This window comes from Phaenicophaeus curvirostris, chromosome 2, assembly GCF_032191515.1.
Source record: "Phaenicophaeus curvirostris isolate KB17595 chromosome 2, BPBGC_Pcur_1.0, whole genome shotgun sequence".
NCBI classification, from domain to species: Eukaryota; Metazoa; Chordata; class Aves; order Cuculiformes; family Cuculidae; genus Phaenicophaeus; species Phaenicophaeus curvirostris.
The window spans coordinates 127,169,500-127,189,665 of record NC_091393.1 but is presented as its reverse complement, the minus strand read 5'-3'; the positions used below and the strand labels follow the sequence as shown (position 1 = coordinate 127,189,665).

The window sequence follows — 20,166 nt, the reverse complement described above, 5'->3', positions numbered from 1 at the left end:
TTTGCTGAGGACCCACATCCCCATGACTGTGTGCCTGGCAGCAGTTCTCTACATCCTCTCCCCAGCAGCACAAGGGTGGGGGGAATAGAGAACGGAGGTTTCACCAGCTGCAAAGCCCCAACCTCTGTGTCTTGGGCCAGTTGGCCATAGTCTTTCCTTAACAGGCCACGGTAGAATGAGAGGAAATTACCTCAAGTTGCAAGGGGGGAGGGTGTTAAACTGGAGATTAGGAAAGACGTCTTCACCAAAAGGGTTGTCAAGCGTTGGCAGAGGCTGCCCAGGGCAGTGGTGGAATCACCCTCCCTGGAAGTGTTAGAAAACCACATAGTTGTAGAGCTTAGCGACAGGGTTTAGTGGTGGAGCAGACAGGGTTAGATTTACAGCTGGACTGAGTAATATTAAAGGTGTTTTCCAATGGAAACGATTCTATGATTCTAAGATTTTATGATAAACTTTTCTTAATAAGCCTCCTCTGCATTGATAATACCGTGACAATTTCTTTGCACTTCTTAGCAGGGAACAATCTTACCTTCTGGTGTCTCACACAACTAATCCTCTAATCCTTCCCATGCCAAGTCATGGTGACAGTTAACATAACTTAAAGTTTTTGGAAAATAGGTGTTTGTAGGAATGCCTGCCTGGACAAGCTGCTGACGTCCCGCCTGGCCTGGCAGCCCGACCCTGTCATGCCAGGAGAAACTTAGCAGGGCTGGCTCACGCGTCAGAGGGGCTCGTGACCGCTCCTCTACTCAGCTCGCGAGGCCACAGCTGGAGTGCTGTGTCCTGTTCTGGGATTCCCGGTCCAAAATGGATGTGAGCATACTGGAGAGAGGCCAATGAGGGTCCCCAAGCTGATGAAGGGGCTGGAGCATCTCTCCTGTGAGGAAAGGCTGAGAAATATGGGACTATTCAGCCTGGAGAACAGAAGACTACAGGGGGATCTTGTCAATGTGTGTAAATACCTGAAGGGAAGGTGCAAAGAGGATGGAGCCAGGCTATTTTCAGTGGTGCCCGGTGCCAGGATCAGAGGGCATGGACACACAATGAAACACAGGAGATTCACTTTGTTCATCAGGAAACACTTTTTTTACTGCGAGAAGGACCAAGTGCTGGGAGAGGTTGCCCAGGGAAATTGTGAAGTCTTTGTACTTTGAGATATTTAAAAGTCATCTAGACACAGTCATCAGCAAGTGGCTCAGGGTGACCAGCTGGAGCAGGGATATTGGACAAATGATCTCCAGGTGCCCCTTCCAGCCTCAGTGATTCTGTGACTCTGTGAAACTACATGTCTTTATTTAAGCTGGGAAAAGCAGCCTCTTCCCAAGCAACACCAGGCCTGTAGCAGTGTGTCTTCAGCCCACGAGCACCCAGCAGGAACAGCATCTCCACTCCTGCAGTCGTACCACCTGGGGGTGGGAGAGGCAGGGGAGAGGACTTCAAGAGACAGTTCTGGGAGCCAAAATCAAGGGGGACATCCTGCTCAGAAAGTCTGGAGATTCATCACCATTTCCTGCATAAAGAAAGCACAGTAAGCAGTCATCAATATTTATTTCTTATGTTCTTTCTTTGTCTTCCTTTAGGGTCTCTGCCACTTCTCGTGTTATAAAGACCTGTAGGGAATCACTGAGCAAACCCTCCACTGATAAACTCCAGTCTTTATTGCAGGTGACTTGGACCCGTGCTTTCCTTAGTGGCTTGCAGCCCTATGCCCCACACTACACAAAGATCAAACTTCACTTTCCAGCAGCTTGGGAAAGTCTTTATGAAAGCCCCCAGTGTGGCCTTATGGAGCTAAGTGGAACAGGGAAGATGCTGGCTGAACGTGGCTTCTTCAGCCCCTCACAGGGCAGCTTCAAGCAGCTTTACCAAGGCGCTTCAACTCTCCTTCTCGACAGGAATGCAGGAGGCTGTTCTCCAGTGGTGCGTGTGTAAAGAGCCCGGCAGATCTATTTTGGTTAAGAAAGCAGAGGGCCAATTCGTGAGTGTCTGACTTTTGAACTTACCTTTTGCAGCAAACCATAAATGTTGAACACCTTCCAAAGATGTGATGGGGGTGATAACATGTCAAAAAACTACAGAATCCTCCTTCTTGCTTACACTGAGCTTCATTTCCTGGAGCCAGAGATGCACCTGTAGAGAGAAACAATTGAAAGGAAAAGGTACTTGGGAGACTATTCTGTAATTCCAGAAGAGCTCCGGCTTTGCTAGGATTTCAATCCATTTTGTGGGCCAAGAATTAAAATTACTATGATTGCATCTTCAATAGCAAGTTAAGTGCCTAGAAGGACTATCAGCTAAAACCCTGGCACAGATGCCCCTGGCTGTGGGTGGTACAAAGGGATTTTTTCCATCCTCTCCTGCAGAAAGGGTGGCTTACCCTTAAAGCCTTGCTGGCTCATGCAGCCTGGGGCAGAGAGCAAATCTCACAGTTTAGGGGTTCTCAAAAAGTGCTAAGTATCTGTTGATTAAACAACAGACTGTCCCATCCATTTTTTTTTTTTTTTGTGAACAGGGTAGGCTGCATAAGCTGAGACTTCAGAGACTGACGAGAGCTTACCCAGAGGAAAACCCTAGAGCAGCAGATAAATGCCCAGGGTGGAGCCCAGAGCTGGATCCCTCCCCAACTCACAGAAGAGACCAAGCCCTTATTTCTGGATGACTCTTTCCACACCAGCCCATGTGCTCTTGGAGGAGGGGGCATTGTGAGAGCATCCTTTGATACATCCCATTAAATGACTTTTCATGCTGGAGCAAAACCACAAAGCCATTCCCTCCTTTGAGCATTTCTTATTATGGTAAAACCCTGGGATGTAGAAGACCACATTGATCAAGGGGTCACACCTCACCCCTTCTCCCCTTGCCCCTTCTCACCTGCACCACCCTGGACAAACAGGAGGAAGAATAACAAGAGTAGGTACAGGATCTTCATGGCTGCTGCCAGGCTCAGGTCTTCGGGGGCTATGGAGGGGAGACAACAAGAAAACGAGGGCTTGGGGAACCCATTGCAATAGAAGCCTGAGCACAGTGGAATATCAAACTGCAAAGGACTTATCCTGAACAACAAAATATGGTGTTGTCTGTAGCCTGGTCACAAGAACAAAAGCTGCTTCTGCAACTTCGTGAATCCCCTGCAAACACCTCAGGAAGTTTCAGGCAAGGCGGTACCCAAACACTTGGTTTTCAGTTACCTCTCTGTTCTGGTTTGAGCTAAAGCAGAATTGATTTTCTAACTTTACAGGTAAACCTCATCTACTAATATCCTTTTCTGAAAATTAACTACATGCTTTCAGACAGTATCTGTCTCTAGGAATGATAACACTGAAACTTTGTGACTGCCTCCAAAGTAATGAGGCACCGAAAGGCCATTGCTTACCTCTGTCCCTATGGAGGTGAAGGTCACCCTCATGTTGGTGGAATGTCCTGAGGACGGACAGGACAGGTGACCTAAAACTGACTAACAGAGTATTCCACCCTATATACATCATACTTAGTTTAAAGCTGAGCAATAATGAGGGTCCAGCTCTCTTCTTTGGTGGATGACATCTCATACAGACCTCATCTGTACTTCTGCCCTTGATCCCAGATCAATGTGTCCCTGAATCCAGTACCTGAGTCCAGCTCCTGCCCAGCCCAGCTTCTGGATGAGGTTGGATGGGGCTTTGAGCACCTTGATCCAGTGGGAGGTATCTCTGCCCATGTCAGGGGGTGGAACTGAGTGGGATTTGACATCCCTTCCAAACCAAACCATTCTATGAATCTATGAATCTATGACCTTTCCCCACACACACCATGTCTGCTCTGCAACATCAGTGGTGACTGTAGTCACAGGAGGCAGGAGTGATTTTGTTTATTTGTTTATATTTTATTATCATGATCAATTTTTTTTTCTTTTTTTATAGTTGTTTCATTAAAGCAGTTTTGATTTTAGTTTTCAACCCACAAATCTCACTCGTTTCCTTCTCCCCTTTCCCCAGAGATGCTGGAATTGTGCATTTGGACCATGATTGCTCTCTGTTATCTGCCGAACAGGCTGGGATGGGGCTAAGCAGTGACACACAGTTATGCTTTCTTCCATCCACACTGTTGTTTTCATGTTTGGTGATTGGTACTGTCTTAAGTAAAAAAGCTGGTTCTGTTTAGAGAATGCAGTCACAAAACTTACCTTTGGAAGGACCTTGGGCCTTACACATTGCACACCTGACTCTAAAACAGCCCTAAATACATTTCTAGGGAGAGAGAATCAAAGGGGTAGAGCAGCTAGACTTTCAAGTATGCTCATCAGATCAGGACTATGCTTAGTGCCTGTGCTCTCTTGATTCTACACCTCCTTACCAAAGGCCAAAGTAGAGAAACTTTGCACGCTTCAGCGATGCTCATGTCAGTGCCGAATGCAAAAGCCTTAGAGAAGCTGCGGTCACTGAATGATTCTGTAGAACATCTCTCCAGTTGGGAGAAAGAGGGCAGACAAGTGACTCGGTGGTCAAAGAGATCAGGAAAACATGACCTTTCAAGTTAACTGAAGGAAGAAAGAATGGAAATTCTCTGTACTGCTGCACATAAAGTGGGTCTTCCTTTTAAGTTATTTCCCCAGAACACAAAATCCTGGTGTCCTTCCTCAAGTGTTACAGAAACTTTCCAATCTCTCCTGCACTGGGAAAACCTTGGATCCAGCTCCAGCCGGTTCCAAGCTCTAATGAGAAGGAATTAATATTTTTAATTTACTTTTCTTCCTAGAAAGCCCAGTTGATGTCATTATGCGAACAGATATATCCAACAGTTTGTCGCTCTGACAGTTCCCCAGTACAGAACATGAGCAGAGAGATGAACGGGTGGCCGACCTGAAAGAGACTCCGTAGTTACTTGCCTGACAAGGGAGGGTCTTGGTCTTTAAGCAGCAACAAACACCTCAGGAATCACTTGCATCCAGATGCCCTTGAAGTCAGGAAATACCACTTCACCCAAACCATTCTGGTTTTATGCCACTGCTGATGGGTAAGACACACTTATTCCCACGGTCACATCGTTCCTGGGCCAATCAAAAAGTGACCCATCTGCTTAGGGAAGGTGAACTTGCACCTCATCCCTCCCCGCTGCAACGGGAGAGACTGAGGGGCCTCGTGGGCACTGTTGCAATTTTCACCATTATCCTCATGCAACACCTCTTGTGACACCCTCTGGACAGCAGGCGCAGGGGCTGCGGTGGCTTCGCATGAGCTGCCTGGCTTTGCCGGGTGCAGAGAGCAGCAAGCAGTCACAAAAAACCAGATAAGATTTCCCTGTTCGTCTCCTCCACTCTGACACAATAATCAGGTGGCTTGGGGTTTGCATAAACACAAGGAGTATCATAAACCTTATCTTTCAAAACCACAAGAAGGGCTTTACCTCTGCTTTGAATTGAAGTTTCACCAAATGTTTTGGGAAGAATATATTGATTGCTGCGTACATCTCTGAGCTGATGTTCAAACGCACAGTTACATCAACATCTCCAGTTCACTGCTTCCACGTCAGTCCTGCCGTGTCAGGCGTATCACAAAGTATCATTTATACGTTGATCTTTCTCCCGTTCTTGCTGTTTCTCCTCAATCTCTACTATGTTAAACTCATGTGGTGACTTTCTGCAAGACCATCAGTCTTGTTCAGGATGTTCTGGGCAAAGGGGCCTATAGGACAGAAGAACAGTTTCTCCCTGCAGAGATAAAGGGTGCTTATGGTGACTGCTAAATGTTCAGTTAAATGAACATTTGTGGACTCGGGTTGTGCCAAGAGAGGGTCAGATTGGATATTAAGAAAAATTTCTTTATTGAAAGAGTGAGGAAATACTGGCAGAGGCTGCCTAGGGAAGTGGTGCAGTCACCATCCCTGGAGGGGTTCGAAATACACATAGATGTGGCACTTCAGGGCATAGTTTAGCATGTTGTGCTGACGACTGGACTTAAAGATCTTAGGGATCTTTTCCAACCTTAATGATTCTGTGATTCTATGCATCAATGATCATGAGGGAGATGATCCTGGAAAGTCAGTGAGAACCTCCTCTGCTGGGTACAAGACCTCGACAGCAGGGTGGGAAATCCTGGTGGATGTGAGGAAGAAACCCAGCTGGTGTGGAGACAGCTCTTGGCGTTGTGCAGATCCTACGACATTCCCACAGGAATTTATGTCACAGGAGCCCACTTTGGATCCAGCGGGGACTATCAGCTTCAGGACCAGGGCAGAAATGCTCTGGGAAGAAATGCAGGTATCAGCCCCATGGCCCTGGGAAGGACTGTACACCCAGCAGGGAAGCGGATGGTGGGGAAGTCAGGGATGGAGCATCGAGGGTGATCTGTCTCCTTGGAACAGAAAGTATTATGGTTCAGAGTGCACCAAGGCAGCAACAGGCTGTACCAGTTTGATCACGAATCCCTTGCACCCAGAAGTGTCGGGATCAGGGAGCATCACTTTGCCCAAAATACCCTGTTTTCACCCTGGTGCCAGTGGGTGGGACACGTGCTTATTCCTGCAGGCTGTAGCTCCCCTTGGCCAATCAGAAAGTGACCCCTCAGCATGGGGGTGATGGGCTTGCACTTCATCCCTCCCTGCTGCAGTGGGAGAGGCTGAGGAGCCTCCTAGGCGCTGTTGCAATCTTCACCGTTATCCTCATGCAACACCTCTTGTGACACCCTCTGGACAGCAGGCACAGTGGTTGGGGTGGCTTGTTGAAAAATCCTTGGGATGGACAAAGAAACTGGTTGGTGCAGACACCAGCACCAGCCTGGTCCCAGAAGACGGTAATTTGTCTCTTCTCTTCTGATTAAATAATCAGCTGGAATGTGATGTGCAAGACCAACCAGGACACTGAAAACCCTCTCATCTCTAGAGGCTGCAAGGACATTGTCTTCTGGGACAAGCTCTCTGCGTACCTGATGTACCCCAGGTGGTCAGCATGACACTGTCTCTCTGGTGACTGTTCAGATAAAGTGAGAGTCACACCAGGTGTGTTCCACACCCCCCTTAACCAAACCAGCAGCAGCGTGGTTCAAACTCCAGAGGAGGCAACGGCCGAGACAAGAACTCCTGTGAGGAACCCGCCAGGAGCAGAGCAACACAGTGAACGTCAGTGGGGGAGAGACAGGAAAATGAGCTTTTGGGCTGGACTTCCCGTCCTCTGTGCTCTGCTTCTCCTGATGCTCCAGGGAGCAGCAGGTAGGATAGGAAGGAATCACACATATGGAAAAAAGAAGGATTTACCTGATACTGCAGTGGAGCTGCCCAGTACATAATGAGGTTTCCTTAGAGAGAGAGTGCAGACGGAAGAAGACAGAAGCCAAACTCTGTGGTATAGATGTTTACTTTTCTTCCATTGAGATCATGGACCATGTATGACTTTTTGTGGTTTCTGTGGTTTCCTCCCTGTGTCCCTCATGCTCTGTGTCTTTTAGGACAGGCTCCTGACACAGGTTCTGCAGCTGGGACCAGAGCTAGGACCTTGTAGCAAAGCTCTTGCACTCCACAGCTGAGGTTTTACCCCATCTCTGTACCTCATGGCCTATTTCTTTCTGTGTCAGCATCCCTGGGCACGGCAGCTCTGGTAGTGAGAGGAGGAGGGCAGATCCTGCTTCCACCCTTGGGATCCTCCCTTGTGCCAGGAGAGAGCTGGCAGAGATACTGCAGCGCGCCTGGCAGAGGCTGTTGCAGGATGGTGGAGAGCATCCCTCCCACCTGCCAGAAACAACGCCCTGCTTCCCACTGGAAAATCTCCCTTGGCTGTTGGAGAAAGGGGAGAACACGCAGCCCAGGGACATGAGGGACCCCTGATCTGATGTAACTGTGCTGCCCAGCCTGAGAGTGGCTTCTGGGGCTGCAGTGACCCCGTGCCCTCCAGCACCTCCCACCAACACTGCTGGCAGCCCAGCCACCGCCTGCAGAGAGTGCGAGTGCCCCTCCTGGTGCCCAGGTGGCCCCACATGTCTTCAGGAAATGATGAGGCTGAGAGTGCGTGAGAGGAGGAATGGACAAGCACAAACATGTGATGTGACCCTTCAGTCACAGCAATGTCCTGGTCTGTTAGGGGACAGACATCATCGCCCCAAGCAGCAGGACGGAGCAGCAGGACGGTGCCTCACTTGAACTTGTCGTCACCTGGGCTGAACACCCATCACAATAAAAGACTGTTACCCACCACAAAAAGAGACTGACTTGGAAGTAGGGTCTTGGATAAAGAGAGAAACCTGGGCCTGTGAAAACTTGGACAAGTCTCCTGCTTCCCAGCAGGGAGCACAGCAACTCCCTCACACCCACCAGCGCCCTGTCCCAGCATGAGGCTGCTGGGCTAAGAGGGGCTCCAGGGGCAGCTGCAGTGGTCTCAGCGTAGCCAGGTGCTTCTGCTGCTGCCAACCATCCACTTGTCCATGTCTAAGGAGCACGTGTCAAGAGGATGTGTCCAGACACTTCTCAACAGTGCCCAGCAAGAGGACAAGGGGCAAAGGGTACAAACTGGAGCACAGGAAATCCCACCTTATCAGGAGGACAAACTTCTTTCCTGTGAGGGTGCTGGGGCACTGAAACAGGCTGCCCAAGGAGCAGGTGCAGTCTCCTTCTCTGGAGACATTCAAACCCTGCTTGGACACATACCTGTGCAACCTGCTCTGGGTGAACCTGCTTTAGCAGGAGGGGTGAACTGGATGATCTCCAGAGGTCCCTTCCAGAACTGACCAGTTTTTGACTCTGCGACCCACAGCATCCCCAGGAGTTTCTCCTGCCACCAACCCACCTCCTCCCTCAGAGCGAGCAGGCACCGCACACCCGCCGTCACAAGGAAACAGCCACATGTCCCACCTCTGCAATGCCAAACTGCTCATCTTTATTCAAGCCAGGAAAAGCAGCCCCTGCCTCAAAGCACCAGGTCTGTGATGGGATGTCTCCAGCCCATGAGCACCTGGGCACCCAGCAGGAGCAGCGCTTCCACTCCTGCTGTCACATCACTGGGGTGGCAGCGGCAGGGACGGGAGAGGACATCGAGGACATCAGGGGATGGTTCCAGGAGACAGAAGCAAGGGGGACATCCTGCTCACAGAGTTCAGAGTCTCAGCCTCAGGCACTGTACAAAGAAAGCAGACACACACATCATCTGTTGTCACTTACTTCTCCCTTCCTCCCACCCTCTCCCACCTCCCCAGCACTGATCAGCAAGTCTAGGGAGCAAGAGAACCAGGCTCAAGGGAGGTGAGGTGCCGTCCTCACTGCAGGCAGCTTGGACCCGTGTCATCGTGGTGTTGGAGGTGCTGACGCCAAGTCTCTGCAGGTGCAGCGAAACCAAGATCATGTCCTAGATGCTGCGCAAGGACAGTGAAGGCTTCACTCTCTGCGAGCTTGGGAGAAGCCTCTGCAGAGCCTGGCTGAGTCTCGGGAGCCTGAAGGAGAGCGGGGAGGCGCTGGCTGCCCCTGGGCTCCTTCAGCCCCACAGCGGGCAGGTTCAGACCCACAAGGGCTTTTCCTTTCCTGCTCTGGCCTCTGCCACAAAGCGCAAATGCAAGAGAGTATTGACCAGGCATTGGCTTGTAATAAATATTTAACGTGTATGTCTGTGGGTAAAGAAGGAAACTATTTCTTCAATCAGTAGTCTAGATCATACCGTCTGCAGCATCGGAGACCATTCCAACATCTTCCAATAGCTGGTTTACCGCGGGGACAGCCTGTAGCTCTGCAGAATCCACCTCTTCGTCGGCAGCGATCCAGCCTTCCTGTTTCCATGTGGAATGATACACACAGAACAATTACAGTAATAATCTGTTAGAGCAGCACGTGGTTGCAGAACGGAAAATGTTCTCCATGTATTTCTGGACAATATATAGGCTTGGCTTTGATCTCACCACAGCCACATCTTCAAAAGCAACAGGTTTCACCTAGGACTAGCTCACTCTAAAGTGTGTGCACACAGGAACAGGGTACGGGAAGGACCAGCACGAGGTTTAGGAAGAGCCCTGTTGGCTCACCTGCTGTGAGTCCATCACTGCCTGGAACAGCAGGGAGAGCAAGCAGGTCACTCGTTGCATCCCATGGCCCTGCCCTGGCTTTGCCCTGCCTTCGGGTGACCTCTGATGGAAGGCCCTTGTCCAGTCCTTGCCCTTAGGGCTGTGGGCAATAGTGCTAAGACACACGCAGGTTCAATGCTGCTGTGCAGCGTGGCCACTAACAGAGAAGTTTAAGTGAAAGATCTGGTGTCCAGCTGTCTCCGGCCATTGGGGTGCTGAAGGCTGTGCTGTGGCCACCAGCGAGAATATCTCATCTAGATTGGAGAGTACTGGGATGGCTCAGAGGTCTAAGAGCCAGGCATTTTGAAGGGTCCCCAAACTGTACTTTTACCATGGTCATAGAACTCTAACCTGAAATGTCCATGCTTTGAGGAGCACGTGTGGACTTTACCTTCAGGAATGTCAATAGAAGCTCATCAGGAGACACCCCCTGCCTCCAAAGTGGCAGCAAACCACAGGGGTTGGATCCCAAAGCTGAATCTTTCCCTGACCTGTGGAAGCAGCCAAGCCCTTTCTTTGGGCAGGGTTCTTCCATGTCCAGTGCAATCAGTATTGACTGCAAATGCACCAAGACACGTGTCATTGTATGGCTTCACCTAGGAGCTCTAAGCCAGCTGCAAACCCATTCCCCTCCTAGTCCCTGATGAAGGCAGCCACTTTCCAGGACATGGAGGACGCTGCTGACGGGGACACAGATCTTCCTATCCTACCACATCTCCCCTCTTACCTGCAGCACCCTGGAACAGCAGGAGGAAGAAGACCAAGAGCAGGTATATGATCCGCATGGCTGACTCCTGTTAAATATCCAGAGAATTATAGAATCATTTATGTTGGAAAAGATCTCTAAGATCACCAAGTCCAACCATAGAATCACAGAATCATGGAATGGTTTGGGCTCGAAGGGACCCCAAAAGCCCATCGAGTTCCATGCCACAGGTAGGGACACCTCCCACTGGATCCAGCTTGGCCTTGAACCCCTCCAGGGATGGGGCAGCCACCACTGATCTGGGCAACCTGGCCCAGAGCCTCCTCACTGTCACAGAAGGACAATTCTTCCTAAGACTTCATCTCAACCTCCCCTCTTTCAGCTGAAAACCATCCCCCCCCAATCCTCTCCCTGCATTCCCTGATCAAGAGCTACCCCCCACCAGCTTTCTTGTAGCCCCTATCTGTACTGGCAGGATGCTCTAATGTCTCCCCAGAGCCTTATCTCCTCTAGGCTGAATAACCCCTCAACTCTTTCAGCCCATCCACATGCAGGAGGTGCTCCAGCCCTCAGATCACCATTGTAGCCCTCCTCTGGACTTGCTCCACCATCCCCATGTCCTTCCTGCGCTGAGGACTCAAGAACTGGATGCAGGGCTTCAGGTGGGGTCTCCACAGAGCGGAGAGGAGGGGCAGAATCCTGGCCCTGCTGGTCCCACTGCTTTGGATGCAGCCCAGGACACGGTTTGTTTCTGGGCTGCAAGCGCACGTTGCTGGCTCCTGTAGATCCTTCCTACCCTCAAGCAGATTAACACTCTCACCCAATTTGCTGCCATCTGCAAACTTAGAGAGGGAGGACTTAACTCCCTCATCCAGATCATTGATGGAGATACTAAAAAAGACAGAGAAAAGTAGAGAAAGAGACCCCACAGTTGAAGACCCCTACCTGATGAAGGTCTTGGTGTTCAAGCACTAACAAACCCAAGCGGAATCACAACTGTCCAGATGGTCTTGGGGTCAGGATATGTTGCTGTGACCAAAACGTTCTGGTTTTATACCACTGCTGGAGGGTGGAACATGCTCTTATTCCTGTTGACACATCCGTATGGGGGTGATGGGCTTGCACTTCATCCCTCCCTGCTGCAGTGGGAGAGGCTGAGGAGCCTCCTAGGCGCTGTTGCAATCTTCACCGTTATCCTCATGCAACACCTCTTGTGACACCCTCTGGACAGCAGGCACAGTGGTTGTGGTGGCTTGTTGAAAAATCCTTGGGATGGACAAAGAAACTGGTTGGTGCAGACACCAGCACCAGCCTGGTCCCAGAAGACGGTAATTTGTCTCTTCTCTTCTGATTAAATAATCAGCTGGAATGTGATGTGCAAGACCAACCAGGACACTGAAAACCCTCTCATCTCTAGAGGCTGCAAGGACATTGTCTTCTGGGACAAGCTCTCTGTGCACCTGATGTACCCCAGGTGGTCAGCATGACACTGTCTCTCTGGTGACTGTTCAGATAAAGTGAGAGTCACACCAGGTGTGACAGGTGTGTTCCACACGCCCCTTAACCAAACCAGCAGCAGCATGGTTCAAACTCCAGAGGAGGCAACGGCCGAGACAAGAACTCCTGTGAGGAACCCGCCAGGAGCAGAGCAACACAGTGAACACCAATAAGGAGTCTCATGCAATTTGACTACAAGTGAACCTCTTTTATCCCATAGATCTGACATCCTAGGTGAGCCTTCTCCAAGCACTCCCTGATAGGCAGGGTGGCTGCATAGCCATAATCTCCCCTTGTGCTGGAATGTCTCTCAGGGCTGTTTCTCGAAGTCACAAGATCTTTTACCAAACACAGGTCTCTTGTGAGCCCCATTTGAATCCCCCAGCAGGACTGCACAAGCCAGCAGTTCTCCTTTATAATTGGGATCTCCTAAAGAAGCAGCATTTTACATAGAATAAATGCTTGAGAGTTCTAATACTGGGTGATTTGTTGTGCCATTTGCTTAACTTTCTCAGCATGAGTAGCAAGACTGGGTCTGAAGCACCAGGCGAAGGCTGGGGATTTCTAGTTACAAACCTTCCCGGCATGTCTGACGTGTTCAGTGGAAACACAGCCTCCAGGGTCAATGAAAGCCAGGAAAACAGAGACAGCAGCACCAGTGGCACAAAGACAAGACAATAACCTCGTGGCCAACGCGGCCAAAGACGCCTATTCCCGCTGGCACATCTCCCTTGGCCAATCAGAAAGGGACCCCTCTGCATGGGGGTGATGGGCTTGCACCTCGTCCCTCCCCGCTGCAGCAGGAGAGGCTGAGGAGGCTCCTGGGCGCTGCTGCCGCCCTCCCCGTTGTCCTCATGAACACGTCCTGTGCCGCCCTGCACAGTGGGTACACGGGCTGGGCATGACCCGGGACTGACAACGCACACTGGTTGCTGCAGGATTAGTAGCAACAAAGGAAAGATTGACTTCTTTGTGTCCTGTCATTTTATTGATGATAGAAATAATCAGCCAGCATGAGACGTGCCAGGCCCTGCTGAACACTGCAAACCTGCTCACCTTCGTACATTGTGAGGAAAGCTCTACCTCTTGTTTTACTGCAAGAGGTTCTTGTGGGTGGTTTGGAAATAACACTTTGGCTGCTGCCTGCAAGAATGCGCCTAGGTGAGCTGATGAACACAAAGGACTGTGCCCATCTCTCAGCTCGCTACTTCCACCACAGTCGTCCTACAAAGGACAGACAACAGAAAAGGTCGTGTATTCAGATAACAGGGAGCCTTTTTCTTCCTCTTTCTCTTTCTTTCCTCTCTGTTTGCACTCTGAAACACAGAGGTGACTGTCCACAACACCATCGGTCTGGTCCAAGATGTTCTGAGCCAAGGAGCCACCGGGTGGTGGAACAACTTTGCACTGCAGAGCTGAAGGATGCTCATGGTGACTGATGAAGTCTCAGTGTAATGCGAGGGGAATCCAGGTGGAGGAAAGACCATGGCAGGCAAGGATGACCTGAATATCCCTCACCCTGGTTCAGAAAAGTGTTGCCAGTTACTGTTTTGGCTTCTTGGAAGGGAAAACCTTCTCCAAAACAGCCAGGGTCACTAGTTGCACCCATACGCATGAGTGCATGGACACGTGTATTGAACTACTCAGGGAACCCAAAGCACGAGGTTTGTTTTTGCAGACAGGTAGAGGTCACTGCCTTTGATGGAGAAGAGCACTGTCATCCCAGATTGACTCCAGGAGGGCAGAGAGGAGAAGACACCCTGCTTCCTCCCTGTGGGACTACAAATTTGGACATTTCCAGCCACAGTGAATGGGACCTGTCTCTCACACCACCTGGAGCAGGATCTGCATGGCTTCTTCCTCCTACGTGGTTGGACATGGTGTGGAGCAGCATAGCTCCACACGGCTGACACCAAAGAGGGCTGCAGCACGCTGGAGCAGGACGAGGCCGACAGGTAGGGTGGGCAGCCCTGGCCGTGCCCACCCCAGGGGCCCAGTGTCAGCACAGCCCTGTGCATGGAGCCGTGCCTGTCAGGGACAAGGGTCACCCACGACTGGCAGGACCAGATAGGGCTCCTTCTTCCCAGAAGGGAGCATACGTGCAGGAGCTCCATCGCACCCACAGCACGCACCCTGGCCGAGCAGGGCCTGCCAGAGTCAGCGTCCCCATGCCAACCAAGAGCATCCGCAGGGACAGAGGTGATGGTGACACACAGCTTATCTCCCAGGAGCTTCTCCTGCCACCAACCCACCTCCTCCCTCAGAGCGAGCAGGCACCACTCACCTGCCATCACAAGGAAACAGCCACACGTCCCAGTGCCAAACTGCTCGTCTTTATTCAAGCCAGGAAAAGCAGCCCCTGCCTCAAAGCACCAGGTCTGTGATGGGATGTCTCCAGCCCATGAGCACCTGGGCACCCAGCAGGAGCGGCGCTTCCACTCCTGCTGTCACACCACTGGGGTGGCAGCGGCAGGGACGGGAGAGGACATCGAGGATATCAGGGGATGGTTCCAGGAGACAGAAGCAAGGGGGACATCCTGCTCACAGAGTTCAGAGTCTCAGCCCCAGGCACTGTACAAAGAAAGCAGACATACACATCATCTGTTGTCACTTACTTCTCCCTTCCTCCCACCCTCTCCCACCTCCCCAGCACTGATCAGCAAGTCTAGGGAGCAAGAGAACCAGGCTCAAGGGAGGTGAGGTGCCGTCCTCACTGCAGGCAGCTTGGACCCGTGTCATCGTGGTGTTGGAGGTGCTGACACCAAGTCTCTGCAGGTGCAGCGAAACCAAGATCATGTCCTAGATGCTGCGCAAGGACAGTGAAGGCTTCACTCTCTGCGGGCTTGGGAGAAGCCTCTGCAGAGCCTGGCTGAGTCTCGGGGGCCTGAAGGAGAGCGGGGAGGCGCTGGCTGCCCCTGGGCTCCTTCAGCCCCACAGCGGGCAGGTTCAGACCCACAAGGGCTTTTCCTTTCCTGCTCTGGCCTCTGCCACAAAGCGCAAATGCAAGAGAGTATTGACCAGGCATCGGCTTGTAATAAATATTTAACGAGTATTTCTGTGGGTAGATTCCTTCAACCAGGAATCTAGACCTCACCTTTTGCAGCATGTGGTCAGAGCAGAGCATCTTCCAATAGGTGTTGCAGGGTATGTGCAGTGTCCAAAAGTGCAGTATCCCCCTCTATGAACGCATGAGGTGAAGCTTACTGTTTCTATGCAGAATGATACACACAAAACAATTAAAGTGACAATGAGGTATGGCAGGGGGTGGCTGCAGGAAGGACAAGGCTTCCTTTGCATTTCAGGCCAGCACATGGGGTTGGCTTCAATCTCAGCATGGCTACATCTTCCATATCAACGTGTCACCTAAAACGACTCCCATTCAAAAGTTCATGCACGCAAGAACAGAAAGCAGGACAGACCAGCATGGGATGAAGGAAGAGTCATGCTGGCCTCCCAGCTCTGAGTCCATCAGCGCCTGGTCCAGCAGAGCTGGCAAGTAGTGACTCCTCGCATGCCATGCCCCTGCCCGGGAGGCACCCTCACTTTGGGTGACCGCTGATGGAAAGCCCCTGCCCAGCCTCCGCAGGGCTCACGGCCCGGGGCAATAGTGCTAAGGGGCACTCAGCTGAGACACCAATAGATGAGAAGGGGCTGCTTTGTGCCCCAAGCAACCCACTGAACTAACCCCCCTCTGGGTCTCCCTCCGGTCCTGCACAGGGCAAAAATCATCCAGAGACGCCCGAAGAGGGACAGCTTGGAGCAGGGCTGGAACCTGAAGCCAGCCCCCTTCCTCACCCACACGAGAAGCTAGGCTTCTATTTTCAGAGGCTCTCTCCATCCCCTGTCCACATCCTCTTGGGAGGCATTCAGAAAGCGCCTGTTCCTCAGTCACCCCCCCAGCCTTTCGATCACTCCAACTGACAAGGGTACTTTGTGGGACTTGGAAAACCCCACTGATGTGGACTCTGATTTCACCCCATATCTTCTCTTTTCCTCTCACCTGCAGCACCGTGGAGCAATAGGAGAAAGAAGGAGAAGAGCAGGTACAGGATCTTCATTGTTGACTCCTCTCTCAGGTCTTCACAGGGCTGCAGAGGGGGACATCAAGGCAATAAGGACTGCAGAGTGTCTACCTCCAACTAAGGCAGATGATGGTTCCTCTGCCTTTCTCTGTGAACAATTCTTACGTCTGTACCCCCCTGCATATCTCAGGAGAATTTCATTAGAACTCACAGAATCAGAGACTCAAAGAATCACAGAATGGTCGGGGTTGGAAGGGACCTCTGGAGAGCATCCAGTCCACCCCTACCAATCTCCCATGGCCAAAGCAGGTTTGCACCAGAGGAAAGAAAGGATCCAGGCTCTGGAATTTAGGGAAATGCATGTGCCTGGAGGGGCCATGCCATGTTCAGCATTAGCCAGTGCTCTCTATCGCCTCAGCCAGTCCAAAGGTGCCTGCCCAAACCACCCTGCCCTGTCACCTCTGCTCCCCTGGGCGCAGGAAAGTCCTCCCAGATCCATTTGGGAGAGTCCATCCTCAACTCAAGACCATCCCTAGGCTTCCCAGCAAAGACACCCCCAGTCCCACGCTTACTGCCCCTGCCCTGAGCACCACTGCCCAGGGAGGAACAAGAGTTTACTCTTCTGAGTGAACTTGAACAGAGAAGCTGATTGGGCAGTTTTCCAGACTGGGATGTGGCAATTACCGACCTGATGAAGGTCTTGATGTTCAGGAAGTACAAATCCAACAGGAACCACTTGTGTCCAGATGCCCTAGGATCCAAGAAGTACTGTTTTGTCTAAAACACCCTGGTTTTATACCATTGCTGGTGGGTGGGACATGCGCTTATTCCTGCTGACACATCTTCCCTTGACCATTCAGAAAGTGAACCATCTGTGTGGGGATGATGGGGCTGCACTTTATCCCCCTCTGATGCAATGAGAGAGGCTGAGGTGCCTCCTGGGGGCTGTTGCAATCTTCAACGTTGTCTTCATGCAACCTGTTGTGACGCCCACTGGACCGCGTGCTTACAGGCTGACTGAGACGGACAAAGCAAACTGGTTGGTGTAGACACCAGTAGCAACCAGTCCTGTAAAAGGATAAAATATTTGCCTCTTCCTTGTGTGACAAGGAAGAGGCAAGTGTAAGACTGCCTTCCTCATGGCTACTCAAACAAATGGCGAATAGAGGAAAAGTGGCCAGGTGAGACCACAGCTCACCTAATTCTGTCTGAAATCAATGCCCTAAAACTGTTGTTCTTGGTAAAAACCCCAGAGAAATAGAAAAATAGAACCACAACAGAAAAAGTCTCTGTGTGAGGGTGTGCAAACCAAGGGAGACTATTGAATGAGGGTGAACAGGACTTACTAGGCCTTGGAGATGTGGAGCTGATCAAGAGAGTTCATGGATTTATAGGAGTTATGCGATGCTTCAGAAAGGTAATGATCAAGGTGGATCATGGAGGAACAGGTCATGTGAAACAGAGAGAGAAGCAAGGGATAAAACATGCCAAGCTCATGTAAGCAGGCTGCTGGTCAATATGCTTCTCTGGCCATGCCCTACATCTGGTAACCATATTTTGCCCTATATTCCTAGTAAACTTTATTTCAAACTATTTTTTTGTATGAACTATCTGTCTTTGGTGTGTCTGCATGGTTGCGCAGTCCTCCTGGGTATGGGAGACAGCACCAACAGTGCTGGCCCATTGCCTGGAGAGACCAAAGCTCTGAGCGGTAGGTCCGGGAGAGAACAGTATCCTGAGGCTGGATACGTCAGAGACAAAGAGTCTGGTGCCATCTACCAGAGGATATGAGGGGGATTTTCCTTGAGCAGCAATTCATAGAAGTAGGATTGAGTGTCCATGGTGGTGCCTTTGTGGGTGTAAGGGTCCTGGGAGCAAGCTCACTTCTGGAGGTTTGGCACCAGGCTCAGGACCAGTTCAGAGCCAGCACAACCAAGGGCTGCTGGTTATGGTGTGGAGAGGGCTTCCAGCCTGTGCTGCAGGGAAGAAGCCGTGGCTGGGTCAAGCCCTGGCCAGACAAGCTGCTTTGAGCTGGGGATCTCTTCTGGACCCCACTGGAGCTGCAGCTTGGCCCTGCCGATCCAGATCTGTGTTTGGCCCACCTCCACGGAGGTGCCCAGTGCCCCATGCTGAGGTTGCTCCCTGGCTGGGAGCAGCGGGTTTACCCCTACAAGCCCCAACAGTGACTGCCCCGTGCTGGCACGGGGGCTGCTCCTGTGCCCCCCCGAGATGAGAATCATCAGTCTGCCCACAATGCTCACCCACAGCCTGGCCCTGGGCTCCTAACTGACCCCCCAGCCCAGGCTCCTCACCTGCCCCCACAAACCCTGAACCCTCCCTCCCAACCCCAATCCCCAACTCGGTCCCAAGGTCCTGAATGACCCCTGGGCACAACCATCAATCCCTGTTTCCTCAGGGACAGGATGACTTCTCCCAGCCCCCCAGCTGCCTCTGGACCCTACAACGGACCCCTAGTGCCACAACGCTGGGTCCCACATCTGGGGATGGACCCAAAGCCACCAGAGCAGAATCTCCTGTGAAACAGCCCCACGGGGACTGCTGACCTGGCCTGGGACCCAGTGGACAACCAGTAGGCACCTACTGAAGGTTTAGAGCAGCCCCCTCATCCCTCACCCTAGGTGTGAGGTGCAGGGGTGTCCTTGCTGAGAGAGAAGGCTGGTGTTGGGTTCCCTGTGGGTGTCCCCCGACACTAGGGGGGACGTTGCTGTGTCTTGGGGCCAGCTTGGAGAGGGAGGTGAGGCCAGGGTGTGTGTTTCAGGGTCTGTGCCTATAGGAAATTCACCCCCACCTTCTCTGCCCTCCCTTGCACGTAGCTCTCCGAGGACACAAACACGCACACCTCAGCAGCAGGAATGCAAAGCCACCATCTTGTATTGGGGATGTTGGGGTGAGGAATTCTTGTGGGACCATGTTCCAGGGTTGCTGCTGCTCCTAGTGGTGCTTGGTGCCTCTGCGTAGCATCGCCCCAACCATGCCACGGTGGCACAGGCTGGTCTCAGAGGGTTGCTCCTAGACTGGCACCGAGGACCTGGGATCCCATCAAGGATACCATCGCCTGCAGGAGGAAAAGGTCTGGCAGTGCCTGTCCCAGCCAGGGCAGCAGTGAGCGCTCAGGGGTGTCCCTGTGCCCACAGGGCTACATATTCTCCCCTCTTTCTCCAGCAGGCTCACCTGAAACTCCAACAGGCAGCAATCTCTGCCTTTCAGGCAGCCCCGAACCTACCTTCGACAGCAGAATTCTTGCTCGGAGCAAACACCAACACGGCCGATCCCAGGAGGGCATGACCCACGAGAGCAGAAACCCCCACGGCGCTCACAGTCCTGGGGCGTTCCTTGAGCGAGGGACAGCCCTGCAGAGTGCAGAAAGAGGAGATCTCCTGCATGGTCCTGCTGAGAAGCTGAGGGCAGCCCCTGGTCACTGCATGGCCAGTGTTAGCCCACTCTTGACTGTCCCCTGTTCCAGATGCCTGGGCAGGCGCCTGCGGCAGAAATCAGGGCAATGTTTGTGGCACTGGATAGGATGCTCACTACCATTCCACAAACAGACTCCAGAAGAGACTTTCTCCAATATATCTGCTGGCTCCCTCCTGGCACAAGGGAAGACTCTGCCTTCCTCTCTCCTCCTGTCCGGCAGGGCTGCTGTGCCCAGTGCTGCTGACTTGGAAAGGCAAGGGGCAGGGGGCACAAAGAAGGTGGCAAAGCCTCATCCCTGGAGAGCAAGAATTTTGTTACAAGGTACCAGCTCGGATCTCAGCTGCAGAACCTGCGTGAGGAGCCTTGTCTTAAAGATCTAACGCGTGAGGATCCCAGGAGGGATGCCACAACAGCTGGGAAAAGTCACATACAACTCACAGTCTCAGCTGACAAATAAACCCTCTACTTTCCCCTGCGAAATAATGACAAAGGACAG

General features: G+C 51.9%; 1 protein-coding gene across 1 annotated transcript; it reads right to left on the bottom strand.

The window, feature by feature from the left end:
• Positions 1–14,502: 14,502 nt before the first annotated feature.
• Positions 14,503–18,197, bottom strand: LOC138717328 (spheniscin-1-like). The gene is made up of 5 exons (XM_069850844.1): positions 17,582–18,197; positions 16,924–17,303; positions 16,214–16,301; positions 15,308–15,422; positions 14,503–14,784 (listed from the first exon to the last, which is right to left on the bottom strand). The coding sequence occupies exons 3-5, from the start codon at positions 16,269–16,271 to the stop codon at positions 14,772–14,774; spliced, it is 186 nt and encodes a 61-aa protein (XP_069706945.1). The 5' UTR covers positions 16,272–16,301; positions 16,924–17,303; positions 17,582–18,197; the 3' UTR covers positions 14,503–14,771.
• Between the last annotated feature and the right edge of the window lie 1,969 nt (positions 18,198–20,166).

What these genes read in the sequence shown, in the direction of transcription:
- LOC138717328 (XM_069850844.1), bottom strand. Translation starts at nt 16,271, where the DNA reads ATGAAGATCCTGTACCTGCTCTTCTCCTTCTTTCTCCTATTGCTCCAC. An exon ending in ATTGCTCCACGGTGCTGCAG is followed by an intron (nt 15,423 to 16,213) that starts GTGAGAGGAAAA and finishes CATTCTGCATAG; the next exon opens with AAACAGTAAGCTTCACCTCA.